Genomic DNA, 27,922 nt, shown 5'->3' with positions numbered 1-27,922 from the left:
GAGTTTGAGGCCAGCTGGTCTCCAAAGTGAGTTCCAAGCCTGATGACCTGAGTTTAATCCCCAGGACCACATTGTACTAAAGAACTGACTCTTGAAAGTAGTCCTCTGATTTCCACACATGTGCCATGACACACACATGTGTGGGTGCATACACACACAGTAAATAAATAAATGTAATTTTTAAAAAGATTGATTTAAGAACGGGGCTGGAGAGATGGCTCAGCAGTTTGGAGTACCGGCTGCTCTTCCAGAGGACCTGAGTTCAATCTCCAGCACCCAGATGGTAACTCACAACCATCTGTAATGGGATCAGTTCCCCTCTTCTGTCAGTATGCAGAAGGAGCACTCATATACATAAAATACATAATTAAATGTCTTTTCTTTTGTTTTGTTTGTTTGGGGAGGTTGGTTTTTTGAGGCAGAGTTTCCCTGGGTAGTTCTGACTGTCCTGGAACTCACTCTATAGACCAGGTTGGGCTTGAACTCAGAGATCTCTTGCCTCGGTCTCCTGAGCACTGGGATTAAAGGCATGCACCACCACCACCACCACCACCACCACCAGCCATAAATAAATATCTAAAAAAAAAAAAAAAAAAGAATTATAGGCAGGGCAATGGTAGTACACACCTTTAATCCCAGCACTCAAGAAGCAGAGGCAGGTGGATCTCTATGAGTTCCAGGTCAGCCTGATCTACAGAGCTAGTTCCAGGACAGCCAGGGCTACACAGAGAAGCCCTGTCCAAACCCCCTCCTCCCCCAAAAGGATAGATTTGGTCTGGACAGTGGTATAACACTTGCCAAGCATGTGCATGATCCCCAGCATCACAGTCAAAAAAAGATGGGGAGGGAGGGAAAGAGAAGGAAGGGGAAAGGGAAAGGGAGAGGGAGGGAGGGAGGGAGAGAGAGACAGAGACAGAGACAGAAAGAAAGATATGAAGGGATCCAAGTCCTCAGATTAGAGACATTCAGGACTTCTCCGTTGTTTCTTTTCTTCTCTTTTTTATCTTGTCTTATTTGTTGCATATGAGTGCTCTATCTGCATGTACGTCTTTTTGTGAGATCTCACTATAGATGATTGTGAGCCACCATGTGGGTGCTGGAATTGAACTCAGGACCTCTGGATGAGCAGCCATCTTAACCGCCGAGCCATCTCTCCAGCCTCCTTGCTGTTGTTTCTTTTAAAGATAGATTCTCACCGTATAGTATTGGCTGGCATGTAGCGGGACCAGCCTCAAACCTGTGACAATCCTGCCTCAGCTTCAGCGTTTTGGGCTTACAGCCCTGGAAAGCTACACTGGCTTGCTTGCTTTGGAGACAGAGTTTCACTAGAGCTGACCTTGAATTCCCCATCCACAGGCTTCGGTCTTGTTGTAGGTGATGAGATGTTATGTCTGGGCTACCGTGCCTAGCTCTTAAATTGAAAACAAAACCCCAAACAAACAGAAATTAGAACTAGACCTGGTGGTGCCCTACTCACAGCTCCAGCACTTGCAGTGGTCTCAAGGTCAACGTGGCTGACATAGCGGAACTATGTCTCGAAACAACACGGCCTGGGAATGTAGCTCAGTGTGGCAGAGGACTCGCCTAATACACAAGGCCCCAAGCTCCTCACCCTCAGGGCTGTGAGTCAGCCAGGACGCCCTCAGCATTCTCATTTTAACAGTTTTCCAGTGATGCAGTGACTGCCACTCCGACACCATGCCCTGGTCCACCATGCCACTCCAAGAAAGTGATGTCTAAGATGGGAGGGGATGAGGATAAGGAGCTGAGCCCCGCCCAACCCACCCTCACCCCCGGCCCCACCCCCGCCCCAAGCCAAAGTGAGATTATTACAGGAGGAGACAGTTTCTAGCGCATATGAGGCACAAAAAACATGTCAGAATGGGAGCTGGAGAAATGGCTCAGAGGTTAAGGCTCAGAGGTTAAGAGCACTGGCAGCTCTTCCAGAAGTCCTGAGTTCAATTCCCAGCAACCACAAGGCAGCTTACAACCATCTATAGTGGGATCTGATGCCCTCTTCTGGTGTGCAGGCATACATGCAGATAGAACACTGTATACTTAATAAATCTCAAGACACCAGAATGGCTGGAAGCCCACCATAAAGGGAGGGCCACCAGGTGGCAGAGGAAGACAGAGGGGGCTGTACAGGGCCAGGGACAGCCTGGAGTTCTAAACCAGGCAGGAATAGCTGATATAGTACACTCAGTTCCTGTAGTAATGGAAAGCAGATGGCTAGGGAGCTGCAAGGAGGGTGAGTAGCCTGGTCAGGTCAGGTGAGGGAGAGGGGATTCCATCCTCGGAGAACCCACACTCCTGTTCTCAAAGCTCAGATGTGGCAGGGATTAGTGGTGCACACCTTTAGTCCCAGCACTTGGGAGGCAGAGGTAGACAGATCTCTGAGTTCGAGGCCAGCCTGGTCGACATAGTGAGTTCCAGGACAACCAGAGCTACACAGTGAGACTTGGTCTTGAAAACTAAAACAAACAAAGGCTCAGATGTGACATTCCAATGGCCCAGGGATGTCATAGGGTCCCCAAGGGGACATGGAGGACAAAGCAGATTGTGGACAGGGAGCTTAAGGCTTTTTAGATAAGGCTAAAGGGGCCCGAGAACTGTGTGATGACAACTAGTTAGGAAGCCCCAGGTTCCCTGTCTTTGTCCTGTACCACCCCGTCCAGACTGTCCTTGGAGATTTCAGCCCCATCTGTCCTGGCCACACACTGAAACCTGATAGACCAAACTGAAGTGTGTGTGTGTGTGTGTGTGTGTGTGTGTGTGTGTGTGTGTGTTCTTTCTCTCAAATAGCTCTGGGGTAAACGTTGCCTGAAGGAAAAGTGAATCTCCTGTTCACCTGGTAGCAGCCTGCCTGGCACTCCTGTCAATTTCACCCAGCGGTCATCCTGAAGGTCGTTGACCTCTGAGCTCCCACATGACCTCCTCTCCATTCGCTGCCCAAATCTCTCCGGTCTCATTTCTCTATGGAACCACGCCCTCTGCCCCTTCCCTGGGCCCTGCTCTGGGCTCTGGGGAGACACTGCAGCATGCTGAATTAGAGGGTCTGTCCTCAGGTAGCCATGGAGTCCCTAGAGCTCTCCCCCAGAATCGGAGTCTATAGCAGAGGCCCAGCAGTTCTTCCGTAAGGTCCCGGGCAGACTTACCAGCTTCAGTCTTCACGCCTCCAGATGGGAAGCCTCGCTATCGGCCCCAAAGAGGAAAATCTGTCCCTGTCTGACTCCTCTGTGCGAGCTTGGTTCTGCCCTTAGGTGACTCTGAGCATCTATCGACTTCTACCGCAAGCTCCACAGCTGTTTGAAGTTAGAGCTGATTCTGTTGCAAGCTGAGAGCCCAGACTCCCCACAATGGGACCTTGAACTTTCCATTATTCTCAGAACGGCAAATTTTCAGAGATTGGACGGAAGAATTCAGAAAACCTCTCTCTCTCTCTCTCTCTCTCTCTCTCTCTCTCTCTCTCTCTCTCTCACACACACACACACACACACACACACACACACACACAGAGAGAGAGAGAGAGAGAGAGAGAGAGAGAGAGAGAGAGAGAGAGAGCATGGAATCTAACTGAGCTGTTCTCGCCTGTTCCCGCACTGTCAGTGAGTGGCCTGCGGTCTCAGAATTACCCAGAAGGGGACTTGTATACCATCTCCATGTAGGGCCTTGTGCATCATCTGGGTGGCTCTGCACAGAAGCCTAGCCAGCCTTTGCAGACACCAAGTTAGGGACCCCAGAATTAACATGGAGGTCATACCTGTGTGGTTATCCTCACAGCCAACAGTGATGAAAGTGACATCATCCATGCAGTTCGGGTGGAGAAGAGCCCCTCTGGGAGGCTAGGCTTCAGCGTGAGAGGCGGCTCTGAGCATGGCCTGGGCATCTTCGTCAGCAAGGTGGAGGAGGGGAGCAGTGCAGGTGAGCAGGGAGCCCTTGGGGGGCATGGCTGGGGTGAGCCACCTCTTCAGTGGGTAGCAGCAACTAGGTGGCCAAGGGTAGGAGCCACCTCCGCTCTGAGGGTGGGGACTGATGGAAGGTAGAGCCCTCTCTTGCTGAGCGGATTGGGGGACACAGCCTAGTGTCAACGGACGTGTGCGGCCCACTGACCCTTCCCCGCTCCGGTGCAGAGCGGGCTGGCCTGTGTGTGGGGGACAAGATCACCGAGGTGAACGGGCTGAGTCTAGAAAGTACCACGATGGGCAGTGCCGTGAGGCTGCTGACCAGCAGCAGCTGCCTGCACATGATGGTGCGGCGCATGGGCCGTGTGCCTGGCATCAAGTTCTCCAAGGAGAAGACCACATGGTGAGTAGCACCCGGGCCTTGCTCAGAAACCACCGCCACCCCCACCCCACCCCCGCCACCCCCCCTCACCCCCTCCACCCCCCACCCCCACCCCGCACGTCCCCTGCCCCTGTCCCTGCCCAGCGGCCCTGCTCTCTAGCACTGAGCCCTGCACTCTCTGGGTATCTCCCCACGGGGACTTGGAAGGATCAGAAATGGGGCTCTGGGGCTCAGGGGCAAAGACAGTGGTAAGGGAGATGCTTAGCATAGCCCAGGCAGCCTTGGGCTCCATCCGCAGCATCAAAAACCAAACAGGATAGGGAAAGGGGCCTCCACTCGTTGCAACTTCTTAGTAGGGAAAGGTGAGGGGGTGCTTCAGATTGTTTCACGGGTTTGATGAAGCCTATATCCCACTGAAGACTCTGGGCCAGGAGAAGTCCTCTCCCCCGCCGCAAGGGAATCAGCTCTTTCCAATCAGTTGCCAAGGCTCTTGGACTGGATGTTCCTGGGGGACCTGGGGTCAGGGCCTCTTGGGTCCCGGCAGGGTGGATGTAGTGAACCGGCGGCTCGTGGTGGAGAAGTGCAGTTCCACGCCATCGGACAGCAGCTCAGAAGACGGTGTGCGGCGCATCGTCCACCTCTACACAACCTCGGACGACTTCTGCCTAGGCTTCAACATCCGCGGCGGCAAGGAGTTTGGCCTGGGCATCTATGTGTCTAAGTGAGTGCTGGGGCGGGGCTGGGGCGGGGCTGGAGGTGGAGTTTGGGGAGGGGTCAACACATGAGGCTTGGCCCTTCAGGATAGCGCCTGGGGAAAGGGTGTTGTCAGTCAGAAGAGGCCCAAGGGGTGTAGGTGGGCACTCCCATAGCCAAGTGAAGGGGGTCTGGGTTAGGGGGAGGGAGGCAGGCCAGGGTCTTATCAAGCCACACCCGTCTATCCCCAGAGTGGACCATGGTGGGCTGGCTGAGGAGAATGGCATCAAAGTGGGGGACCAGGTCCTGGCGGCCAACGGTGTCAGGTTCGATGACATCAGCCACAGCCAGGCCGTGGAGGTGCTGAAGGGCCAAACGCACATAATGTTGACCATCAAGGTGGGCCGGATGATAATCCCGTATCTCCCGCAGGGAGAGGCCAGGCTAGGTCTGGAACTTCCCAGAACACCCTAGCTCCTCACTGGGCTGCTCGCCCTGCCACTAATGGCAACTCCACAGCCAGGGGGAGAGAGAGCAGAAAGTCTTTTCACGCCCATTTGGCAAGAGAGGGAACCGAGGCTTAGAGACGCAGCTGTCGGCTGTCACTCAGCTGGTCAGTAGCCTGGCCTGGCTCTGGCCTGACTCCCCGTATTTCTAGGTATTTCTAGCATCGTAGCTCTCCTTCGGCATGGGGGAAGGCCTCAAGGTGAAGACTAAAGTATGGAGTAGGAGCTATAGCTGTGTGCAAGACCTCAGCTGTGGGGATCCCTGGGGTACAGCAGAGATTGGGGTTCCTAGGAGGTGGTGGGTTTCATTATTCACGTGGCTCTCACGCCTACTTAAGGTCTTTATCTGAGCACAGGGGTGGTGACTCACACTTCCCTGGGGTCCACCAGGCTCCCTGCTCTGTCCTCTCTCTCTCCCGGCTTGTCACCCAGCGTCATCCAGCGCTTCATTGGCTACCTCCTAACTTCCACTGCCATCTCTCCCACGTACATCTTCCCTTTTCTAATTATCTGGAGCATTCTTCCTAACTCCAGCTCTTCCCCAATTCAGTTGATAACTCTGTGCCTCTGTGTGTGTGTGTGTGTGTGTGTGTGTGTGTGTGTGTGTGTGTGTGTGTTGTTTTTCGAGAATCTCACTAGGTAGCCCAGGCTAGATTTTTCTATATAGCCACATCTGGCCTCAAACTCCAGCTCCTCCTTTCTCGGGTCCCAGGCACTAGGGAACCCAGTATTCCAGGTAGAGCCACCCTGCCTGGCTGTTCGATAGTATTTTTGAGCACCTACGAGGTCAGGTGCTGGGCTGCACAGAGATCAGGGTAGACCAACAAGGCCTCTCTGCTCCTGGGGAACAGTGAGCATCAGATTTTGACAAATGCTATCAGGAAATTAGCAGAAGGGGAGTGGGGTAATTGAGGAAGGGCCTTGCAATCAAGGCCAGAGGAGAGTCGCCCAGGCAGTGGCAGTCAAAGAACGAAGCTAGCCATGTGATTAGCACAGGGAGGAGAAAGGGGAGCAGGAGCAAAGGCCTGAGCTACAAAGGAAATCAGCACGTTTAGAAAGTAAGCCGGATGGACCCAGTGGGGAGGGACAGGATGGAGCTGCCAAGTTTACTCCTGTCCTACGCGAATTCCTCCTGACTTCTCTCCTGCTCCTCCAATACCCGCCATGTCTTCTCCAGGAGACGGGCCGGTACCCTGCCTACAAAGAGATGGTTTCTGAGTACTGCTGGCTGGACAGATGTAAGTCCTGAGAGATGAAAGGGAGGAGCCCGAGGGTGGGGCTGGACTCCTTGGGGAAAGAAAGAGAGGGACCAAGATGCCCTCAGGACCTTCTCGCAGCCCAGAGCTGCTTATAGCCTTCACTGAGGATTTCCAGACTCAATGCCAGGGTCTTCTAGGCCTCAAGTCCCCACAGGTGAGGAAAGAAGTGACTTCCCAGGGCTCCCTGATGTAGATGGCAGTCTGAGCAGCTGGCATCTCTGACCCACCCCAAAGCCCAAGGGTAGTGTGTGAGCATGGCCCGGGCCCCAGGGAAGGAAGGAGGCGGGCACCTGAGTGACCTAGCCCCCTCTCCCCTGCAGTGAGCAGTGGGGTGCTGCAGCAGCTGTCTCCGGCCTCGGAGAGTGGTTCCAGCGTCTCCTCCTGTGCCTCCAGTGCCCTGTGCAGCTCAGGCTCACTGCCCTCTGACCGCATGGACGTCTGCCTAGGGCCTGAGGAGCCCGGTGGCCATGGCCCAGGCTGGGGGCGGGCAGACACGGCCATGCAGACGGAGCCTGATATGGGCAGCCGTGTGGAAACTTGGTGCAGTGTACGGCCAACCGTCATCCTCAGGGACACGGCCATCCGCTCTGATGGTCCCTCTTCTGTCCGACGCCTTGATTCTGCACTCTCAGAGTCGCCCAAGACGGCTCTGCTGCTGGCCCTCAGCCGACCCAGGCCTCCCATCACCCGATCCCAGAGCCACCTGACACTGTGGGGTATGTTGGGGGGGTCCCACTTTCCCCATAGTCCCTAGTTCAAACACACCAAGGAGCAATCCCAAATCTGCCTTTGCCCAAATCCCAGGGCCTAGGCCGAGTTCCAGGTCCAGTCCCAGAATATCCGCAGATCCTGCTCTAGGCTTCCCTTCATAAACAGGCCTGGGCCCCAAACCCAGCCTCAGTCCCAGCCCCCAAACTGAGAAGCTCTGGGCCCCAAACCAGACCTAACTCCAATTCCTCCAGCCTGGAATGACCAGACGTGTTTAGTTACAGACACACAGTAGATTCCCCGCGTCCCTGGCGCTGTGTGTAGGGGAGAGGTGGAAGGCAGGACGAAGACCCTACTCCATCCACTGCCACTCTGGAATGGCTGCAGACCCCGTCTGCCCCCCTCTCTCTGCCCTCTCCTATCCCCCTGCCCCCTCCTCCTCTTCTGCCCACCCTCCAGCCCCCCCGGGGGCTCCCTCATGTCTACAGAGGAGAAGAAGCAGCGGAAGAAGGAGAAGTCAGGGTCCCCTGGGGAGAAGGGGGCCTTGCAGCGCTCCAAGACGCTGATGAACCTCTTCTTCAAGGGAGGGCGGCAGGGGCGGCCAGCAGGGGACGCGCATAGAGAGGCCTGGACACTGGACAGCAGGAGCCCCACCAAAGTCCGCCCTCGCCTGGACCTGGAGAAAGGTAGGTGCTGGGATCCATCTGGCAGTTCCAGGTTGAAATCTCACCCTACCCCGCCACTCACCCTCACAAGTTAAACAGAAGAGTTAACACTCATTTCTTGTCTGGCGGTGGTGGCGCACGCCTTTAATCTCAGCACTGGGGAGGCAGAGGCAGGCGGATCTCTGTGAGTTCGAGGCCAGCTTGGTCTACAGAGTGAGCTCCAGGACAGTCAGGGCAACACACACACAAAAAAAAAACCCTGTCTCAAAAAAAAAAAAAATCTGTAGAACTCGTTTCTTTGGGCATATAGAAAATCAGAGGACGAGTGACTATAAGTCAGCACCTTGTCTAGGTCCTAGAAGGTGCTCCGGAAGTCGGGTGGCCACTGTCATCCTGTCATCTTCTCAGAACGGTGAAATGACAGACTCAGGCACAGCAAGAAGTGATTGAGCTCAGTTTGGAGTCACGTGCTTTGGTGGCGGTGGCAATGGAAGGCACCTTTGCTAGGGAGGGCTCCTGGCTTCACACCCTCCATCCAGAGCTCCACAGGCCCAACCCAGTTCTAGAACTGTCCCCAAGGAAAGCCACTTCTCAGTCAGGACTCAGATGGAAAGGACTCAAAGGGAGACACCGTCCCCACCCCATTAGTCATGATGATTGAACCTTTGGGCCCCGGGCCCGCTAGGCAGGCACTGTGCCACCAGGTTTCAGCCCAGCCCCAGGTAGTTTTCCTAAGGACCTTCACAAGAAGCCTGCCAACCCTGTTGAGGCTCCAGACCCAACATGGATGAGGGAAAACTCACAATTGCACGGGACAGAAACTCGAGTCCAGCTAGCTTTAGAGTGCTTCTAGGCTCAGCTCATGACGTTAGCCCATCTGAAGGAGCAATACCAGCAGACATCTCCCTCAGGCATGGGCCTCCACCTTAGAAGGCTTGTCAGCTTGAAGGTGAGATGGCCATTGTCCCTTAGCAACCCTGGACAGGAGGGAGTTTTTGTTGTTTGGGCTTCTTCTTTTGTATTATTATTATTATTATTATTATTATTATTATTATTATTATTATTATTGGTTTTTCAAGACAGGGTTTCTCTGTGTAACAGTCCTGGCTGTCCTGGAACTCACTTTGTAGCCCAGGCTGGCCTTCAACTCACAGAGATCCACCTGTCTCTGGCTCCCAAGTGCTGGGATTAAAGGCGTGCACCACTACACCTGACCTACAGGGAGATTTGTAAACAGTTCTAGCTGAAGGGGCAGTCAGGGCTCTCTCTGCCTCCTGGGGTCATCTGTCATGCTGAGCAAATCACTGTGATGTGAGCGGAAAACAAGACATGAGCTCCGGTAGACAGGTGATTTTGCTGCTTACCCTGGGCCATGTGCCCAGCTGAGAATGGAGGGGTCACCCAGGAGATAAGCAGGGTGCTGCTTCCAGAAGTGGGAGCGAGCATCGGGTAGGTGGAAGCAAGCAGAGGATGAGAAGTTGGATGTTGCTCCGCCTTAGAACCAAGTGTCCAGAGGCCTCAGGGTGACCGTCCAGGAGAGGCAGAGGCAGCCCTCACCTCACCCCTTTCTCTTCTCACAGTTCCCAGGTTGTTTTCTCACGGTTCTCAGCCCACCTCTCTGGCCCCTCCCCTCTCTGTTTCCAAGGCTCCTCCTTCCCTCTGTCTCTGAAAGGTAGGTACCACCAAGCTCTGTCCGTGGGGTTCTTTCCTGCCTTCCTTTCCAAATGCATCTCCATAAGCAGTGTGTTCATACTGCCTCCTCTTCTGGCCCACCACCTTCACTCACCCCCCTCCTCCATTGCCCATGAATGAAGTCCCTAACTGGGCCTGACCTTGAAGGCCCACAAAGGCACTTGTACCTGCCCTGACTACTTCTAACGGAACTCTGGTTCCAGCTGAACTGAACCTCTTTCTTCTTCACAGCAGGGAGCGTGGGGCCTGTGCAGAAGTTTGTCACCTGGAGACTGAGACGTGGTAAATCCAGTATCCCAAGGTCCCCACGGTAAAGCAACAGATGGGGGAATGTGGGAACAGGCTGGGGCCAGCTTATCGGCTTTAGAGCTGAGTCTGTGGAATCAGGCAGAGAACTTGGTTAGCTTACTAGAAAAGATAGGGGCAGAGATGGGACCCCCGAAGGGATTTGGGGGCGAGGGAGCCTGTCTGTGTTTCAGTGGGGGGAAGATTAACATGACGATGAAGGAGGAGCTGGAGTTTGCTCTCTATCGATGGTAGTTTGTTAGGAAAGGCCATGTTGGGGAGCAGGGTCACAGTGGGATTCTGTCCAGGGTTCTCAGCTGGCCTCTTCAGAGCCTCACCCCTGCCAAGAGGAACTCTACCTTACCCTAACAGCTCTCATCACGCCCTCTTACCCCTGCCCTACAGAACGGGAGAGGGGCCGGGCCCTGCTCTCTGCCAGGTCCGGAAGCCCCTCTGGCCAGCTGCCCAATGTGGATGAGCAGGTGCAGGCCTGGGAAAGCCGACGGCCCCTCATTCAGGACCTGGCCCGGCGGCTGCTGACAGACGACGAGGTGCTAGCCGTCACTCGACACTGCTCCCGGGTGAGTCTCTGCCCAAGGCCCAGCCCCTCAATCCAGGCCACTGTCCATTGACCAGTCCCTGGTCTTGTCGCTGGGAGGTCAGTGCCAGTCAGTAAGCTCCCACACAGGAAGAAAAGATAGACAATAATTAGAATCTAAACTCCCCAAGTGACCAGTCATACAGAGCACTGTGAAAGACAGACATGGGTAAGCCAGGAGATCTGGGAGGGCCTCTCAGAGGAGGTGACATTTAAGCTGAGGAGATGAGTGGGAGGGGAGAATCTTCCTAGGCAACTGACTGTACCCCCTCTAAACCCCGACGTCTCCCCCATCTCCCCTTCTATTCCTGCGGCAGGTTTTCCTTGGCTCCCATCTCAATCCTCGCCCAATGCTTACACTCTTTCATTTCCTCCCTCTTCAGCCAGTTGCAGAGGGTCCCAGTGTCTGTGGGAGTCAGTTTTAGAGGACTCCCTGGGCCTAAGTGTTGGGGAGGCTGTGGAATACTACTCCCCCCTCCAGGAGAACTGGAACATCCTTTACTATCATTCTCCCAGGGACCCCAAGGGCCCTGTGGTGGGTTCTCTGCAGGGAACATGCATTAGTGCACACTGTGGGCAAGCTGGGCCATTTTAGAAAATCACTTCTGCCTTCACCTGGTTCATGGTGGGGCTGTGTGTGCATTGTTGTGACGTGTCCATTGGCATGTCTATGGTGTGGGTTGACATGCCTGCCTGCATTTGTCTGTGCATAGCATGCATGTATGTGCCCCTTGTAGTATCACTCAAAGCCTAAGATGGGGTCGTTCACACATCCCTTTACCAAGGACTGGTTTACAACAGAAATACAGATGGAGGTTCCTGTCAGGGGCGCTGGGCTAACCTCTGTCACTCTCTGTTCTGAGCATTAACTGGGCTTTGTGGTCTAGCGCCAGAGAGCTTGCAACTCTGAGCTTTGGCCACTAGGAGGGGCCCTGCACCTGTATCTTTGCAGACGCTTTTCCCTCATCCCTCCACCCACCCACCCCCACCTCTGCAAACTAGGACTTCGTTTTACCATGGCTCTATTTACCCTGTAGGCTCTACAAACGATCCGCACCCAAACCAATGCCCCACCCTAAACCTTCTGAGATGGAGCCCAGGCCTGAGGGCAGGCAAAGCTCCTCCGTGACCACCAAGTGCTGCCCTGAACCTGGCTTCCTGTCCCCTCTCCTAGCCATCCCTCCACATCCACCAGGCCCAGATTACAAGTCACCTCTCTTACTGCTTTACAGTTGCCTTATGAGGCAGAATAGAGAACAAGCTGCTTTCTCCCACCTTCTCGGACTTCCACAATGTGGCATCTCAACCCGCCAACCCCAGCTTTCCTGGGCCACCACTCAGCTGATACAAATTATAAGCTGCATAGTTTTAGGGGGTGCTGGTCACATAGAGCTCAAGCTGTGCAGCCCCGTAGGAGGGTCTTCGTGGCCCTTGACCTTCGTTTACTTGTTATTCTGCAGGCCCTTAGGACATTTTCCTCCTCAGCTCCCACGCTGCTCCGTGTCCACTCTGGAAGAGCTGGTGGGGTAGCCACCGCTTCTGAGGCCCGTTCTGAAACTTCACCCTTCTCTGAAACCCTCGCTGCCCCACTGCAGTGGTTTACAGTTACTGCCGAATGGGGCTCATGTGTCCCCCATCCGTTCCGACTTGAGTCCCTGAGGCTCTGGGAGAAGGTCTTATTAACAATGTGCCTCTAACAGTAGACGCTGAATTCATGCTTGTGGACTTGAGGGGCACGCACATATATGGCAGCGTACCGTTGATATGAGTCCCTGTAACCGTGTGTGTGGTTTAGGGACACACACACACTTTATTTTTTATCTATTGCTAAATATTTGTTGATGATTCACTCAGATGACCAGAGCGCCTGCTAATTCTAATTCTATGCCCATACGAGGTAACTATCCATGGGTCTCTCTGAAGCTGTCTCCTTTTTACCACCAGGGGGCGGTGTGCTGCCCAAGTAGCTTGGCTCCCAGTATTCCCTTCTCCAGAACCCATGGGGTGTGGCATCCGGGCTGGTGGCATCCAGGCAGTGCCAGGCAGAGGGTACTGACTAGAGAGGCTTTCTGTGGAGCCACCCGTTCCCCAAGCTCACCATTCTAGCTCTGAACAAAGGGTGGGCGCAGCCAGGACCACAGCCTCGTGTTGGGCTCACATTCCTTCTTTCTGCCTGGGCGAGGGGTAGGAGGAGAGTCCAGTCGCTGCATGTTATTTTCCGGCATCGGAGCAAGCAAGAGCTGGATGTCCTGGGTTCCAGCCTTTTCTCGTTTTTTTCTCATCTGCATGGCTTTGAGCCAATTCTGAGCCTCAGTTCCTCCCTCTGTAAAACAGGAATCATCTCCGAGTGGCTGCTAAATAAGAGACTATGTAACAGCCTTAGGGAGTTGCCTGTCCAGACGCCAGGACTGCTGTTGCTATTTGTTGCAGATCTGCGGCTCGTCACAGGCATCCACAAAGTCACTGACACACCATCTTGTGGACCTTGGATAGGGTGAACCTATCTTAGAGTGAGGATGGCTGGGTGGGCCCTAGGGCCCCCGTGTGCCCTGGTGTCTCCCCACATCCAGCTTTGGAGTTGCTGCTTCTGTCTGATCTGTGGTGTTTATACACAGTATGTCCATGAGGGCGGTGTGGAGGACCTGGTGCGCCCCCTGCTGGCCATCCTGGACAGGCCGGAGAAGCTGCTGCTGCTGCGGGACATCAGGTTGGGAGGGGCTTGGGAGGGGGGGAGGGGCAAGAAGCCCCAGGGACCCTAGGGCTGATGCTCCTCCAGGCCGGCACCTCCAGAACCAAGCCCCGCTTCCCCCACATCCCTGCCTTCCCCAGGAGTGTGGTGGCCCCCACGGACCTCGGTCGCTTCGACAGCATGGTGATGCCCGTGGAGCTGGAGGCTTTTGAGGCTCTCAAGAGCCGGGCAGGTCAGCAGCTGGCGGAGCTCTGACTCCAGCTCCTGAGCTCCAGTGGCGGGTGGGAGTGGAGGGTGGCTCACGCGGCTGAGCCTGCTGGCATGCCTATCTGGGAGGGCGGCAGGAGTGCCTGGCCTCTGTCTGACCTGTGCTCCCTTCCAACCAGTTCGGCCTTCTGCTTTGAGACCAACCAGGCAGGACACGCCACCTAAGCGTCACCTCATCACCCCTGTGCCTGGTCAGTCAGAGTCCCATAACCTGGGGGAAAGGGACAGCCCTGGGGACATCGGAACAGGGAGGACGGGCCTTCCATCCTTGCCTCCAAGCAGCGTCACTGAGGTCAGGAAGGAAAGCCCTGTCCTCCAGGCCATCGTCCTGTAAAGGGCGTTTTAAGACGACACACTTAAATCTGGTTTCTTGGCTATACTAAAGGAGAACTGGATCACAATACAAAGTGCTAGGATACTATTAGTAATAGGTCATGTTTGTGTGTCCCTTTACAATGGACCTGAGCAAATCCAGGCCTTGTTTACACACACCCGGGAACCCTACAAACAGCAGAAAGGACCAGGGGCTGGAAAGGTTATCCCGGGGTTGATGATCAAGAAGAGCTAGTTGACCTTGACCCTGTCCCCCAGATAGCCGTGGAGGCTTCTACTTGCTGCCAGTGAATGACTGTTCAGAGGATGACGACGGAGAGATCAGGGAGAGGCTAGGGGGGCTTAAGGTCTCCCTCAGTGCCTCTGCCCCTGGCCACCACCATAAAGGAATCCCCCCTCTACAAGATGTACCGGTGGATGCCTTCTCCCCTCGCCGAAGCGCATGTACACCCCCTCCCCAACCACCTCCTGTGGCTCCCCGGCCTCCCAGGCCTAACTGGCTACTGACAGAACCCCCAAGTAAAGAAAGCACTCAGCAGAACCAGAGTCAGACCCCAGGCCGCAGCCGCAGCCGCAGCCGCAGCCGAGGGCGAGGCAAGTCCCCTGGGCGCATGCGATCCCCTTCCCCAGCACCCATCACTAATGCCACCACAGCCAATGGGCGCTACCACAGGCCTCGGAAGGCAAGGCCCTTGCTTCCACGACCTCTGGATGGGCAGGAGGCCAAGGTGGGAGCTAGGCAAGGGCCCTTGGAGAATGGCATTGGTGGGACAACCGAGGAGACGACCTGGAAACCCTCCGCTGGAGAGCTGAGGACAGTCACGCTATCCAAGATGAAGCAGTCTTTGGGTGAGTCCAGGAGGCGCTGGGTAAGCAGGGTGGACGCCTGGGCTTGAGAGAAGATGGGAGGGGGGTGGCAGGGAAGGAATCTGAGTGTGAAGGTGTATAGTTAGGAAATCTAGGTTTGGAGGTGGGAAGAAGTCAAGGCTGATTTGGGGCATGGGAGTCCATGCTTCTCCTGGGACCTCAAGGTTTGGGCTAAGGCTATGACTACGCTTTGGACTTTGCCCAGGCATCAGCATTTCTGGGGGCATCGAGTCCAAGGTGCAGCCCATGGTGAAGATAGAGAAGATCTTTCCCGGAGGTGCCGCTTTCCTCTGCGGGGCCCTGCAGGTGGGTGAAGCACGAAGCCTCCTCAGGCCCAGGGTTGAAGGGTACAGGGCCGGTCCACATTAGTCTTCCAGCCAGGCATGTTCAGACCAGGTCGTAGGCGGCGGCTTGGAGGCAGAGGGGTCAGGCCAGTAGGATGGGCAGGCCTAGAGAAGAATCTGTCCCCTCATGCTAGCCTGGGCCTGAGAATGGCCTATCCTGTTCCACCTCAAGTCCCCAGGGACAAAGGGCCATTGTCTGTGCCCCACCCTGCCCCCAACAGCTCCAGGCACAAAAGTTCTATTGTCCATCCCCAGCACCCAGATGGGGGAGGAGTGTCCTAGCTAGCGGAGGTGAAAGGCCACTGCCCTCAGGTTGGGTGGTGGGTGGGAATGATGTGAGTGCTGACTATATCTCCATGCCAGGCTGGCTTCGAGCTGGTGGCAGTGGATGGGGAAAGCCTGGAGCAGGTGACTCACCAGCGAGCTGTGGACACCATCCGCAGAGCATACAGAAACAAGGCTCGGGAGCCTATGGAGCTTGTGGTCAGGGTTCCTGGACCTGGCCTGCTGCCCTCATCTGCCTCATTAGCCATTAAGGACCAGAGCCTTCCTGCTGGCAGTTCCTCTGCCCATGGACCCCTTGACAATACCCCCACCCCCACCCCAGATCCCTCCCCCTGAGGATAGACAACTACAGCAGGGCCCTCACCCCAGCCCTTAGGGCTCCTCCAAGTGCCCCCAAACTCTCCCCTCTTCTTATGGGTTCCCATGACCCTTCCCACTGACTTTAAGGATTACTGCTGCTCCCCGGTGTCCTGCAATACCGAGGCCCCTCTGTCCTATGTGCCTGACAGCTGAGAGCACCATACTCTGTACACTGGCTGTGACCTACTGCAGGCTGTCTAGAAGTCCCCGGCGTTTTAAGAAAAGCTGGATGTCCAAGGACAAGGCTCTAGAGGGCAGCCTGCATCGTGTGCATCCCCTGGTCCTGGACCGCTTCAGTGAGGGGACAGAGAAAATCAAGTCTGAAGCCTGTAACTGGTGTGAGCTTCTTCAGGATGCCCCTGGCTTCCCATACTCTGAGAGGCGTAAATTCAGTCTCCTTAAGGAGGTCACTATGTCCATCCCCCAGTCTCAAGCAGCATTCAGTACAAAGGACAGGGTGGAAGGCTTTTCCAATTCCTCAGGCCTTAGTAAGACTCCTGCTGTGGTCCACTAGGACCTCTGACTGGACTGGATTAGCCTCCTATCTCCCTCCCCGCCCCAGTAAGAACTCCATGAGGTAGGTGAGTAGCCAGCAAGCAGAGGGACAAACGCTCCAGACAGATGCCAGACAAGGTCGCCTGCAGTTCTTTATCCAGCATACTTTTTTTTTTAAAAAACAAACTTTTTTTTTTTTTAATTTTTTCTTTGGGTTTGTACAAGAAATTTACAGTGTGAAAAATATACAAGTGAAAACGAGGCCATAAACCTGGTATTGGGAGGGGCTGCTTGGTCACAAACACAAATAAACAAGACATTGCTGAGTTCTTCCTTTGGTCTGACTTCAGCCCCCTCAGTCCAGAAGAGGCTTGCAGAGCTGGGACATGGGGATCAGACCCCAGTCCTAGCCCTGTCCCTCCACCTGGGCATGTTGGGGGCAGGCACATCTGGAGCAGCTGGTGCCATTCTGGCTCTCTCTGGCTTCAGGCAGGGAGAATGTGGAGATGGGGTGGCCCCTTTCTCTTCCCAGCTGGAGTGGGCTGGCAGACATCTGGGGACAAACAGGGCTGGCAGTGGCACTGGCCGCTGGGGAGTGAAATGGTGGAGTGGGTAGGAGCCTCTGGGGACAGTGAATGGAACTTCAAGGGGTCTGATCCTGCTCCTTCAAGTCATAAGGCCACCTGAAGGCTTGGCAGAGGCCCTTCGGCTGGGAGACCTGGAGTGCTCAGAGTCCTGGGACCCGGATGGTCTTGTGGCCCTTGCCAAGCCTAGATTTCGGTGGCAGTGATCTCCTCCAGACAGATGCAGGGGGCTGGTTCGGCCAGGCCCAGGTCAGCGAGTTCCCGGGCCTCCAGCTCCAGGCTGAGCTGCTGCAGTTCCTGCTCCAGCTGCCGGTTACGCCGGTACATCTGGATGTAGTTGTGCTGCAGCTGCTTCTGGTAGCGGATCACCTGCTCCTTCTCTGCCTGCCAGGCCAGCCGCTCCCCCTCAAAGCTGTCCCGCTGCTCATCCCCCCGCTGCTGTTCCCGCTGCAGCTCCTGGCGAAGCCGCTCCACCTGAGCCCGCAGGCTCCCTCCTGCTCCCGCTGCTGCCCGCTGCACCTTAACCTCATCGCTCTCTGCCAGGAGGAAAGGGTCGGTGGTGGCTGGGGGCACAGGGGGCACAGGAGGCTCCCGGAGTCCTGCTGCCTCCGCATCCAAATGCCCAGCCTTCTCCCGGAGCCGCTCGGCCTCCTGGCGATACCGCTGTAGCTCCTGGGAGCAGGCCTCCAGCTCCAGCTCCCGAGCTCGGGCTGCCTCCTGCAGGCCCCTGGCTCGGCCCTCGCTGACCCGCAAGGCAGCCCGGGCCTCTCGAAGGGCCACCCGCAGCGCCACCAGCTCGCTGCCCTTCTGTACCAGCTCTGCCTGAGATTCCTTCAGTTGCTGCTTCAGCAGAGAGATCTCACCCGATTTCTGGCACACCTGTGGGTAAAAGGCAGTGGGAAGGATGGTGAGGGAGACCTCTCTGGGTGTTGGGCACTGGGTACCATGCTGGGCACTGAAGGAGAGGAGATGCTCTCTCGCTATTTTACACAGTGAGGCACAGCAGGATGGGAGCTAGGGACACATCCACAGATATACCTCTAGGAAGAGGCGAGAGGAAAAAAGAGAGCCAGATCTTTTCTCTTCGATGCTGGTCTCCTTATACTAGGGGCTGTATAAGCACTGCCTAGGCCTGGAGAGGGTGGCAGGCCGCAGGGGTGGAGTGGGGAAGTCCAGGACAGTAGCCACATGTCCAGGTGAAAGGCATCTTGGGGAAGAACAGGCATCAAAACCAAACTGCTGGGCTGGAGAGATGGCTCAGAGGTTAGGAGCACCAGCTGCTGTTCCAGAGGTCCTGAGTTCAATTCCCAGCAACCACATGGTGGCTCACAACCATCTAGGATGAGATTTGATGCCCTCTTCTGGCATGTAGACATACATGCCGGAACACTATATACATAATAAATAAATAAATAAATCTTAAAAAAAAAAAAAAAAAAAAAAAAAGCCTGGGTTTGTATCTCAGCCCAGCTCCTGCTAATTTAGGTCTAGGCTCCAGCCCTTCCTGAGACTCAGGGTTCCTCATTCATAAAATGGAGGTATTTTTATTTTATTTTATTTTATTTTTTTTTTGTTTTTCGAGACAGGGTTTCTCTGTGTAGCTTTGTGCCTTTTCCGGGAACTCACTTGGTAGTCCAGGCTGGCCTCGAACTTACAGAGATCCGCCTGCCTCTGCCTCCCGAGTGCTGGGATTAAAGGCGTGTGCCACCACCACCCGGCTTTTTTTTTTTTTTTTTTTTTGGGGGGGGGGTATTTATTAACAGTACCCACCTAATAGGGAAGGCAATGAATGCCACTAGCTCTGTGGGCACCAGATCAGACCAGGGAGTTCCAACACAGAGGAGGCACAAGGAAACCCCAACCCAGAAAGACGTGGAAGGGCAGACCCCCTAGGGTAGCGACCCCGGGCCACGTCTGCAGAGTGTGGCCCCGTGGGACCCCTCCAGCCTGCCCAGCACCTAACCTCGCATACCTCCCATTTGGTCTCCTCCAGCCGCGGCCCGAGTTCCCGCTGCTCCCGCTCAAAGGTAGCACAGCGACGCTCCAGCTGCTCTCGCTCCTCAAGCAGCTGTGCGAAGTCATCCTGCAACTGGCGCTTCTCTTGCTGCAGCTGGAACACCTGCAGCTGCAGCAGCTGTTGGGCCCGCTGGACACGCTGCGTGGCCTGCTGCGCCTGCGCTGCGCAGTCCTCCCGCTCTCGTGGCCAGTGCCTCTGCCGCGCTCCGAACGCCTAGAGAAAGAAGGCAGGCTGGAAACCTTCAGGGCCCCCCAGATCCTGAGCTCCAGCCTCCCGGCTTGGGTGGTTCCCTGCCTGGGTTGGCGGAGGGCGGAGCACACACATTCAGTATACTACAATAGTAAAAGCAACCACGGATACATCATTTCCTAGGTGTCAGCATTATTCTAGGCGCTTTATACCTTCCACCTTATTTAATCTCATAGCCTGCCTAGGAAGTCCGAGCTATCCCCATTTAGACAGGGAAACTGGGGTTTGCGAGGTTAAGTGACTTTCTCAAGTGTAACAGATGCTCCGAGCCAGCGCCGGACCCAATTCACAAACCCTACCTCCTTACTCCTTTGAAGGTTAAGCTAACTACCGTGGGGGTGTCACACAATGGGTCTTCATCCTCTCCCTCCCCCAAAGCAATGCTCCATGCATTGTTCCTAGGCCTCCAGATGCTATACCGCACCACCCCGGGACTGCCTTGGGCCGCACCTGACACACGGTAACCTCGCTCTCATCCATACTGTCCCGAAGCTGCTGCAGCTCTGCCTCTCGGTCTCGAAGCTTCCCTTCCAGGACACAGTGTAGCAAGGCCTCATCCGAGGGGGGCGGAGGGGGTGGAGGGGGCGGAGAGCGGTCTCCACCCGAACTGCTGCCCGGGGAGGCCCGGGCACCACTGCCCAAGAGGCCCCCAGCGACACGGCCCCCCAAGGAACCTGTGCTTTTGCTGGAGGAGGATCGGCCACTGTCCGAGTGGGAGGGCCCAGTAGGGACCCCTCGGGCTGGACCGGGCAGTGCCCCTCGGCCAGGGCCGTGGGAGGGCAGGTGCCCACCTGGAGAGCTGGTGGTCGGCTCAGCACCTCCGGTGCTGTAGGTGGGCAAGCTGGATAAAGAATTTCGGCCAGAGTCTGACAGTGTTCCCGATGGGCAGCCACTGGCCCAGCCACTCAGTGCCAAGGGTTTGTCAGCAGCAGAGGAGGAGGAAGAAGACGAGGAAGAGGAGGCGGGCCCCCCAAACAGCTGTGTCAGGCTTCCCTGACTCCCAGATAGCCCAGCAGCTCGAGGACCCAGGAAGCCAGGTAGGGATGGTGCCCCCCGAGGTTTGGGTAGCACTGGCTTGAAGGCTGTTGGCCGGATCAGGATTTTCTCCATGTTCTGAAATGAGGTACCACGTGACAGTGAGGAGGCTCTGCACAATCACTTTCTTTCTCTTTTTTCTGTTTTTAGTTTTTAGTTTTGTTGTTGGTTTGAGGCAGGGTTTTACTCTACTGGCCTGGAACTCACTATGTACCCCTAGGGCTAGCCCTGAAGACAAGCAAAGTCTTCTGCCTTTTAAGAAGTGGGATTACAGTGTGAGCTACCAAGCCCAGCTTGCTTGACCTTTCCAAATGCTAATCAATGTTTGTCTGTGTGTGTGTGTGTGTGTGTGTGTGTGTGTGTGTGTGTGTGTATGAACATGTGCATGTGTGCACACAGGTGTCTGTGTGTGGAGGCCAGATGTCAAAGTCAGGAGCCTTCCTCACTTACTTCCCCCCTAATTTTTGAAACAGTCTCTGACTGATCCTGGAGCTCACCAATTCAGCCAGTCTGACCGGCCAGCAAGCCCCAGGGATCTGAGTGTCTCTGCCTCACAAGTGCCGAGATCACAGTCCTGTACCGTAATACCCAGCTCTTTACTTGGGTCCTGGGGATCTGAACTCAGATCCTCACACGTGTGCAGCAACACATCTTACCCACTGAGCCATCTCCTCAAGCCCCAAGCCTTGATCTTTCAAAACCCTGTCAGACTTTCCACCTGCCCACACAGGCTCCTCCACCCCTGTAAGTTAAAAACAATTGCTCCCACTAACAATAGGCCTTCTAAATGTCCACTTATGTTAAGTAATTCAAAATGCTCATTTTTAATCATTGCAAGAGCCATGCAAGCAAAATACAATCCTCTTCTCATATTAAAAATTGAGGAAATAGAGGCCCCAGTAAAGTTAAAGGCTTTGCCCAAAGACACACATCTGTGTAATCACAGCTGAAGCAATTGGCTAGGCATGGTGGTACACGCCTTTAATCCCAGCACTGAGGAGGCAGAAGCAGGCAGATATCTGGAGGCCAGCCTGGTCTACATAGTGAGTTCCAGGATAGCCAGGGCTATGTAGAGAAAGCCTGTCTCAAAAAAAAAAAAAAAAAAAAACCCAAAAAAATAAAAAAAATAATCAAAGCAACTAGTATCGTATCGTTCACTTGAAGGTTCTGGGTACTATGCTAAGTACTAATTCTAACAGGAACCTACGAAGATTAGCCTATAACCTTAACTATCCAGACACAGAAAATGGGGCTCAGAGACAGTCCACATTCTTTGCTCTATATGTGCTTCCAAATTCTAGCTTCCCTAAGGGGCTCCTGGTTCCACCCAGACCCTCCCAAACGGGCTGGCCCTTACCTTCTCCAGCTTCCCAGAGACAGGGATGAGCTTTGGTGGGGGCCCACGGAGGTGGGCATTGTGTGCCCGCTGCTCTCTCGGGTCTTCAACGTCACTGCTGGGGCTGGGAGGTGACTCTGTCCGGAAGTCCTCATTGATATAGGTAAAGCTGGTGCCTGGGACAGCCTTCCTGGGTGGCACAGCTGGGCAGAGTGGTTCCTGTGCCTCGTAGCCACCCCGTAGCAGCCCATCCTGCTGGCGGAAGAAGGTGGGCCCAGGGACACCATGGTGGCGTGGAGGAGCAGATCCCCCGGGACAGGGCCGGCCCGAGATAAGACTGCTCACGCTGCCCATGGCTGGAGCTTGTGGGGCAGTGGCTGTCTCACGTGCGGGCTCCAGTGGCACTGGCAGTGTGTGTACAATGGCCATGGTGGCAGAGCCTCAGGCCTGGCCAGGGGCCTCCAGGGCAACCTGTGAGCAGGGCATTGGTGTCAGAGCCCCTGCACCTTGAGTTCTCTCCCCCACAGGCCTGCTCCTGACCCCCTCCTCCAGGCAGCACACTCCCAACATAGTAACAAGGCTTCCTCTCCAGGAACTGGCAGGAAGCTCAGTTTTCCCTGGGCCCTACACCACTCACTACCCAGCTCTAGTCTGGACAAGGCTAAGGAATAATTCGGCCAGAGATGATGAAGGAATAGGGGACCCAGGAGGCCATGCAGGTTCCCTGGCAGGGAAGACCCAGTCTTAAGCCCTAACCCGCATCCCCTCTAAAGGCCAAGACTCGGACTGGGCAGAGATCCCTAACTACTAGCTCCCAGTACAAGCCCTACTCTCCTGGGACAGGTGGCCTCGTTACTGGGCTGTTTGGGCAGAGAACACGTCAGGGATGCCATCACCAACTCAGATGGTAATTAGGGAACAAAGAGCCACAGCCAGGCGGTGTCCAGCCTCCCACTGCTGGGCCTCAGTTTCTCCCAGACACGGAGGCGGCAAGGGTGGAGCTGGCCAAACAGGAAAGCTCACAGGTCTCAGGAACCCACAGGTGCCCTCTGGGGTCTCCTACCTCCCAGAGGTTGATGCTGGCTATGCTTGTTTCCATGACAACTCCTAGCTTCTGCCATCCACTCAGGACTAAGGGAGCCTACACAGGCCCCGGCCAAGTGTCAACCTTCACAAACCTTCCTGCTTCCGTTACTCTTCAGAGTAACCCCTATGGGGCTCCACCACCTCTGGTAGGATCTCAAGTAAGCTGGCTCCACCTCCCCAGTCCAGCTCCTTCCCGGAAGGGACAGCAAGCCTCCAACCCGGAACTCCCTCCCAGTCCCAAGGCTGCTGAAGGGACAGCAAGCCTCCAACCCGGAACTCCCTCCCAGTCCCAAGGCTGCTGATGACCAAGACTTAGGCATCTGCTGAAGTCATCATGTGGAGCAGGGGCCAAGAAGTGAACAGAGAATTCCGTAAGAGTGTGTGCATTTACTTGTGGGTGTGAGCACACCTACAGAAGCATAAAAATGAGCAGTATTTGTGAAAATGTGGATGAAAATACGCATTGAGTAGACGTGTGTTTAGACAGGTGTCAGTACATCCGTACATGTATGTGTGTGTGATGTGGGGAACATAAATGAAACAAGGCTGTGCTATGTACACAGGCAGGCCTCAAACTCATGGATCCTCCTGCCTCAGCTTTCAGAGGGCTAGGATTCTAAACCTGTGCCACCACGGCCAGCTGTATGTGTGAATTCTTATGTCTTACAAGACTGAGTTTTATTACTAAGAAAGCATACAAAAGTTACTAATGTATATGTAATAAATGAACCTATGGGGTCTGAATGTTGACTATATGACAAAAAAAAATGTTTTCGCAGATAATACCAGTTTGTCCACATATATGTGAGTTTTTGTGTGAATATCACCAAACTTGGGGTCACTGTCTATGTCCCAAGTCAGGTGAAGTCACCCATCCTCAAGAAGCCATTTTCTTCTCTCAGGATGAAATCCCTAGGGGTGCATTTCAAGCCTCTCATAGATTGAGAGACAGTGTCTCTGTAGGGCACCTTCATTTCTGCCGGGACAGTTCCACCAATTACTGTGTCTATCTTACACAAGTGTGTGAACAGGAAGGTGTGTGAAAGGCACATTTGGAGTGACTTGTAATGAGTGAGCATTTCTGGGGGTGGGGTGGGACCTGGGTGATATTCAAGACCACCTAGGTGGATGGAAGTCCCTCCCCCTTTTTAAAATCCTTTTTTTTTTTTTTTTTTTTTTTAAACTTAAGGGTGTGAGGAAAGGTGAGCTCACAGTATCTGACCCCATTACCCCGTCTGGTCTTTCTATGTTGTCCTCCATCAAGTGTCCCTAAGTGTTAAGACTGAGAAATCACAGAAGTCCAGCCTGAGGGAGGAGTTACTGCGAGCCAGGGTAGTGAGCGAACTAGAGATTCGAGGAGCAATCACACATTTCTCTGTAGAGCCAGGAGCTGAGATTGCCCCCACAAGGTCCGGCCCGGGGGTAGAGATCGCTCCACAGGATGGAGGGCAGAGTGGGAAAGGGCTGGCACGGCTGTTCCCACTTCCCACTCCAGGGTACCCAGAAAGTGAGAGCCCGAAGGAAGAGGGCAAGGGCCGCTGCAGCCAGAGACAGACACAAGTCAAGAGACAAAGAGGCCAAGAGACCCAGACACGAGGAGCCAGAGGCCGACCCCGGAGTTAGGGTCGCAGAAGCCACGCAGGCAAGGGCCCCCAAAGCCAGAGAGACGTAAAGCCGGGCTCTGAGGGCCAGGAGTCTGGAAAGCCAGGCCTAGCCAGCCCGGCTCCCGCTCTCGAGGCCCAAGAGAGAAGGAGGGGCAAGCGGCTCCATTTTGAGAAATGCGTTTGTGGTTGTGGGAAAAACGAACCCCCGGTTCCCCCCCAGCACGCCCTGACCTATCGCTATGGTACACAGACCCCCTGCGCCCCCCACCCCGGCACTGGGCTGGGGGTTCTGGGGCCTGGGGCCGCGCCAGGGCCTGGGGCGAGTCTGGCCCAGGTCCCAACTCTCTGACCTCGGGGTTGGGGGTTGGAGAGTTGGGGAAAGTCCCCCCAACACACACACTCAAACTCCGGAGACCAGTCAAGCGGGATCCGGCCTGGGATCACGAGTTCCCCTGCCGGGACTGAAAGCCCCGGAGTCCCCCCCGGGCCCACCCACCACTGTCCGCTCCTTCCACGGACCGGGGGCGTCCGTGGAATGCCACCTTCCCGCCGGACCGCATCGCCTACAAGTGGGGGCACCCTGAGCCCCGGCCCCCTCACCTCCGCCGCGCTGCTCCATGCTCAGCCCCGGGCCGCCCCAGCAGCACTCCACAGGCGCGCCGCCCGTCCGCCCGCCCGCCCGTCCGTCGGCTCCAGCCCGCGCGCGCGGCCACTCGGAGCGGCCCGGCCCGGCCCCGCCTCCGCCTAGCCGGCGCCCCCGGCCCCGTCCAGCCCCCGCCCGGCCCGAGTGGGCGGTGCGCGCGGAGCGGGGGAGGGGTCCGAGGGGCGTCCCCGCCCCGGGGCGCGGACGCGCGCAAGCGCCCCCACGTCACGCGTGCCCGCCAGGGCGCACGCGGGGGATGGATTGCACGGCGGCGGCGGCGGTGGCGGCGCCCAGGATCCCTCCCGGAGAGGCCCCGCGACTGCGTCCGGGTGGGGAGACTGGGGAGGGGGGAGCTCGATACTCGTCGAGCGGGTCATCGGCTGCCCTGCCGGGGCCCTCGGGCCGGCGGCGGCGGCGGCGGCGGTGGTGGCGGCAGCTGGTCATTGTTCCAGCACAAAGAGCCGAGGCGCCGCGCCCGCCCGCCCCTCCCCTCCCCCTCCGCCCCTCTAGACCAGGCTGCCCTCCCCAGTCCCCAGCTTCCCAGTCCGGGAGGAGGCCGAGGGTCAGCCGTCCCTCTCCGCTGGCCGGCTCCCGGGCACAAGTTGAGGGACTGGCTCGGTGGCTGGCTGTCCCACCCCCAGCAGGCTGGAGGTCACACGCTAGGATTTTTTTCAGAAGCGGCGCCACCTGGCGGCTCCTTCGGCACCTTCTCAGCCACCACCAGCCCCCCCCCCCAACCTCCAGAGCCCCCCACCAACCCCACTCCCTTCCCCGGCGCAGCGAGCCCAGGCTTGCCCCTGGCGTGGCTCCAGGCTCCCTCGCCTAACCTCGGGGTCATCGGCTCTGAGAAAGGTCGCTGCTCAAAGTGGGGGGGGGCGCACCTGGCCCCCCCAGTAATCGCAAGAATGAACGGTTCAAACCTACACGGGCTCCGTCCCCAGCAGACACCCCAGTGTCTTTCTCAGGGTCACACATGTTTTTACCCTCTCCAAAACAACAGTCTCAACACCCACACGACCTTTCCCACATTCTGTCTCAGGCAGCCACAATCACGGTCTCATCCATCACGTGGTTCCATATTCCTTCATTCCGTAATCCTTCGGGCCAACTCACAGAAGGCTCGGCGTTTCGTGCCTGCCCTGCAACTTCACAAGTCCCTTGCATCCAGTCCCAATCTTAAAATACACCGAGTCTCCCAACCGACCCTCTCCCGCGCAGTGACGGCCGTGCTTGGCCACGCAGACAACTTCTGACATCACATTCACAAACTACCCACTTGCCCTGAGGGGTCTCTGTGACCTGCTCGGGTCAGCTGACATCCACATCCTCTGGCAAGGCCACCCTCCCTTCTCTGCTGCCCCCCCAACCCTCCCCCCCCCACCTCGCAGGGCCAAGGCCTGCCAGAACTGGGCTCAGCCCCAGGAAGAAGCATCCCCCCCTCTTCCAGGCCACAGCCTGGCCGGCTCTCAGCTCTATTTTTAGCTCCATGGAAAGGGTTGTTTTTCTTTCTTTTTCCCTGGAAAGGGAAACACAGCCCAGCCACCCTCAGGCTCACTCCAGCCCCTCAGCTTCGTAAGGGCAGACTGAACCCCTCTCCCCGATGGAGACCCCCTCCTCTGGCCTTGCCCTGATCCCTGCCTCCCGGGGCACCGAGAGCCTCCTCCTCCCCTTTCTGGCTGCCTGCCCAGAAGCTCAGGCAGCAGCTGGGCTCAGCGTGTGGCGGGGTGAGGGGTGGGGGGTAAGGGGGGGCCGGCGGGGGGGGGAGAGGCCTGGGGCAGCAGCCCCCTCCTTCGTTTTCCGAGAGAGAGGGATCTGGTCCTTCTTCCTCCTAGGGAAGGCAAACTCCCCTCGGGGGTTAAGGACATATTTACTCTTAGGCACTCTCCGTGGCGAGGGGAGACTGTTGCTCTCGCATGGGTGGGCTTTTTGTGCTCAGTCCTGCAAGTCGGTGGTGAAGGGCAGAGGACCTATAGACAGCTGCTCCCGGAGCTGAGGGTGGGAGACCCAGGCAGCTGTCAGGGGCCATCAAGGTACTCTTCGGATACCTTTCAAGGATGCTGGCTCCGAGAATGTGTCACCGAGCAGGAAGGCAAGGAGTCCAAGCAACCCCACCCCGCCCAATACTCTCCCGGCCTCCTGAGCCACCCAAGCCCCCAGGGGCGCTGAGCTCCCATTCTGGGTGAGAGAGTTGATCATCATCCCAGGTGGAGTATGGAATAAAGCCCCGTACAGGGAAGCAAGCATGCCGGGACTGGGGGAGAAGTGGACGAGAGAGTATCCCCGCCTAGACAGGGTTAGGGGGGCACTGCCCACCGGGCTGCGAAGCAGTCACGTGCTCATCGCCTGTTTACGCCTTGGTCTTCACCTGCAGGCAAGCGGCCGGGAAGCAGGAACCGCCTGATGCGACAAACCCCGCCCGCCCCCGCCGACAGTCTCAGGGCGGCCCCTTTCCCTCGGCCCCGGGCAGAACAACTCAGCGTCCATCTCTCCCGGGGTCGCGCGGGCCGGTGGCACTGCCTCTGGGACTGCTAGGGTACCTCGCTCTGCTTGTCCCTCCCTGAGCGCACGTGTGTTCGTGTCCTGAGCGAATGCATGGGTCGGTGCATGGGTGTGTGTTGGTGCGTCTGTAAGTTTCCCTGTCCCTTTGCTATTCAGGCTTTGCCTGCGCTCCATAGAGTGCGGACCCCTTCCTCATCCCAATCCCGTTTCTCAAGACACGGAAAGTTCTCTCCAGAGCGAGCATGTGCGGAGGCCGGAGTTCCTGCACCCCGTCCGCCCACCACTCACCCAGCGTCACCTGCGCCGCGGCTCCCTCTGTGGCCGGGCTCCGACTCCAGCGTGCCTACTTCCTCGCCGCGATAGACCTCTGGCTCCCCAGCCCTCTCGGGGCTCCGGGCTCCGCGCTCCCGGCTCCCGGCTGCCGGCTCCCGCCAGGCCGGACCTGGAAGAGTGGGGCGGGGCGGCTGAAGCCGCGCCCCCCCCACCCAGAGAGGGGAGTGGTCTGCCCCGCACCCTCGAACAGCCAACCCAGTACC

At 56.5% G+C, this 27,922-nt stretch overlaps 2 protein-coding genes and 1 long non-coding RNA gene across 14 annotated transcripts in view; 2 read left to right on the top strand and 1 right to left on the bottom strand.

Annotated features, from left to right (window-relative positions):
* The window catches only part of Pdzd7 (PDZ domain containing 7), a 19,395-nt gene extending 2,736 nt beyond the window's left edge, over nt 1-16,659 (top strand). For 2 of the 9 annotated variants that reach the window (XR_006065875.2, XR_013048373.1), the window contains exons 3-18: nt 3,784-3,924; nt 4,134-4,308; nt 4,832-5,008; nt 5,232-5,379; nt 6,664-6,724; nt 7,066-7,461; nt 7,942-8,139; nt 9,699-9,790; nt 10,042-10,120; nt 10,501-10,676; nt 13,309-13,400; nt 13,523-13,614; nt 13,769-13,840; nt 14,241-14,831; nt 15,055-15,155; nt 15,557-15,799. Coding sequence is in view for 3 of the 9 variants with exons in the window: in XM_076563179.1 (XP_076419294.1) it covers nt 3,784-3,924; nt 4,134-4,308; nt 4,832-5,008; nt 5,232-5,379; nt 6,664-6,724; nt 7,066-7,461; nt 7,942-8,139; nt 10,042-10,092; nt 10,501-10,676; nt 13,309-13,400; nt 13,523-13,614; nt 13,769-13,840; nt 14,241-14,831; nt 15,055-15,155; nt 15,557-15,814 (2,729 nt within the window). In the remaining 6 variants the exon portion in view is untranslated. Of the gene's footprint in view, nt 1-3,783; nt 3,925-4,133; nt 4,309-4,831; nt 5,009-5,231; nt 5,380-6,663; nt 6,725-7,065; nt 7,462-7,941; nt 8,140-9,698; nt 9,791-10,041; nt 10,121-10,500; nt 10,707-13,308; nt 13,401-13,522; nt 13,615-13,768; nt 13,841-14,240; nt 14,832-15,054; nt 15,156-15,556 lie in introns of those variants that run through there. The other 7 variants (XR_006065879.2, XR_013048374.1, XM_076563179.1 and 4 more) reach the window with 5 other exon arrangements.
* On the bottom strand, nt 16,468-27,922 carry Lzts2 (leucine zipper tumor suppressor 2). Of its 4 annotated transcripts, none has more exons than XM_006988176.4 (5): nt 27,675-27,922; nt 21,576-22,025; nt 19,634-20,296; nt 18,890-19,147; nt 16,468-17,796 (listed from the first exon to the last, which is right to left on the bottom strand). In XM_006988176.4, the coding sequence occupies exons 2-5, from the start codon at nt 21,981-21,983 to the stop codon at nt 17,104-17,106; spliced, it is 2,022 nt and encodes a 673-aa protein (XP_006988238.1). In that variant the 5' UTR covers nt 21,984-22,025; nt 27,675-27,922; the 3' UTR covers nt 16,468-17,103. The 4 variants fall into 4 exon arrangements, with proteins under 4 accessions (XP_006988238.1, XP_015862161.1, XP_006988239.1 ...); XM_016006675.3 differs by having other exon boundaries at nt 27,685-27,822; XM_006988177.4 differs by lacking the exon at nt 27,675-27,922 and adding an exon at nt 24,845-24,980.
* On the top strand, nt 26,483-27,390 carry LOC121824112 (uncharacterized). Its single transcript, XR_013048375.1, has 3 exons — nt 26,483-26,611; nt 26,941-27,066; nt 27,259-27,390. It is a non-coding gene; the product is annotated as an uncharacterized LOC121824112 (long non-coding RNA).

This window comes from Peromyscus maniculatus, chromosome 1, assembly GCF_049852395.1.
Source record: "Peromyscus maniculatus bairdii isolate BWxNUB_F1_BW_parent chromosome 1, HU_Pman_BW_mat_3.1, whole genome shotgun sequence".
Taxonomy (NCBI): Eukaryota; Metazoa; Chordata; class Mammalia; order Rodentia; family Cricetidae; genus Peromyscus; species Peromyscus maniculatus.
Note: the sequence above shows the minus strand (reverse complement) of the source record. Positions and strands in the feature narration are given on the sequence as shown.

Excerpts from the sequence above, each read along its gene's own strand:
- Lzts2 (XM_006988176.4), bottom strand. The coding sequence starts at position 21,983 with ATGGCCATTGTACACACACTGCCAGTGCCACTGGAGCCCGCACGTGAG. Across the intron at positions 20,297-21,575 it reads TCTCTGGGAAGCTGGAGAAG|AACATGGAGAAAATCCTGAT; the intron begins GTAAGGGCCAGC and ends ACCTCATTTCAG. Across the intron at positions 19,148-19,633 it reads GCGAGGTTACCGTGTGTCAG|GCGTTCGGAGCGCGGCAGAG; the intron begins GTGCGGCCCAAG and ends TTCTTTCTCTAG.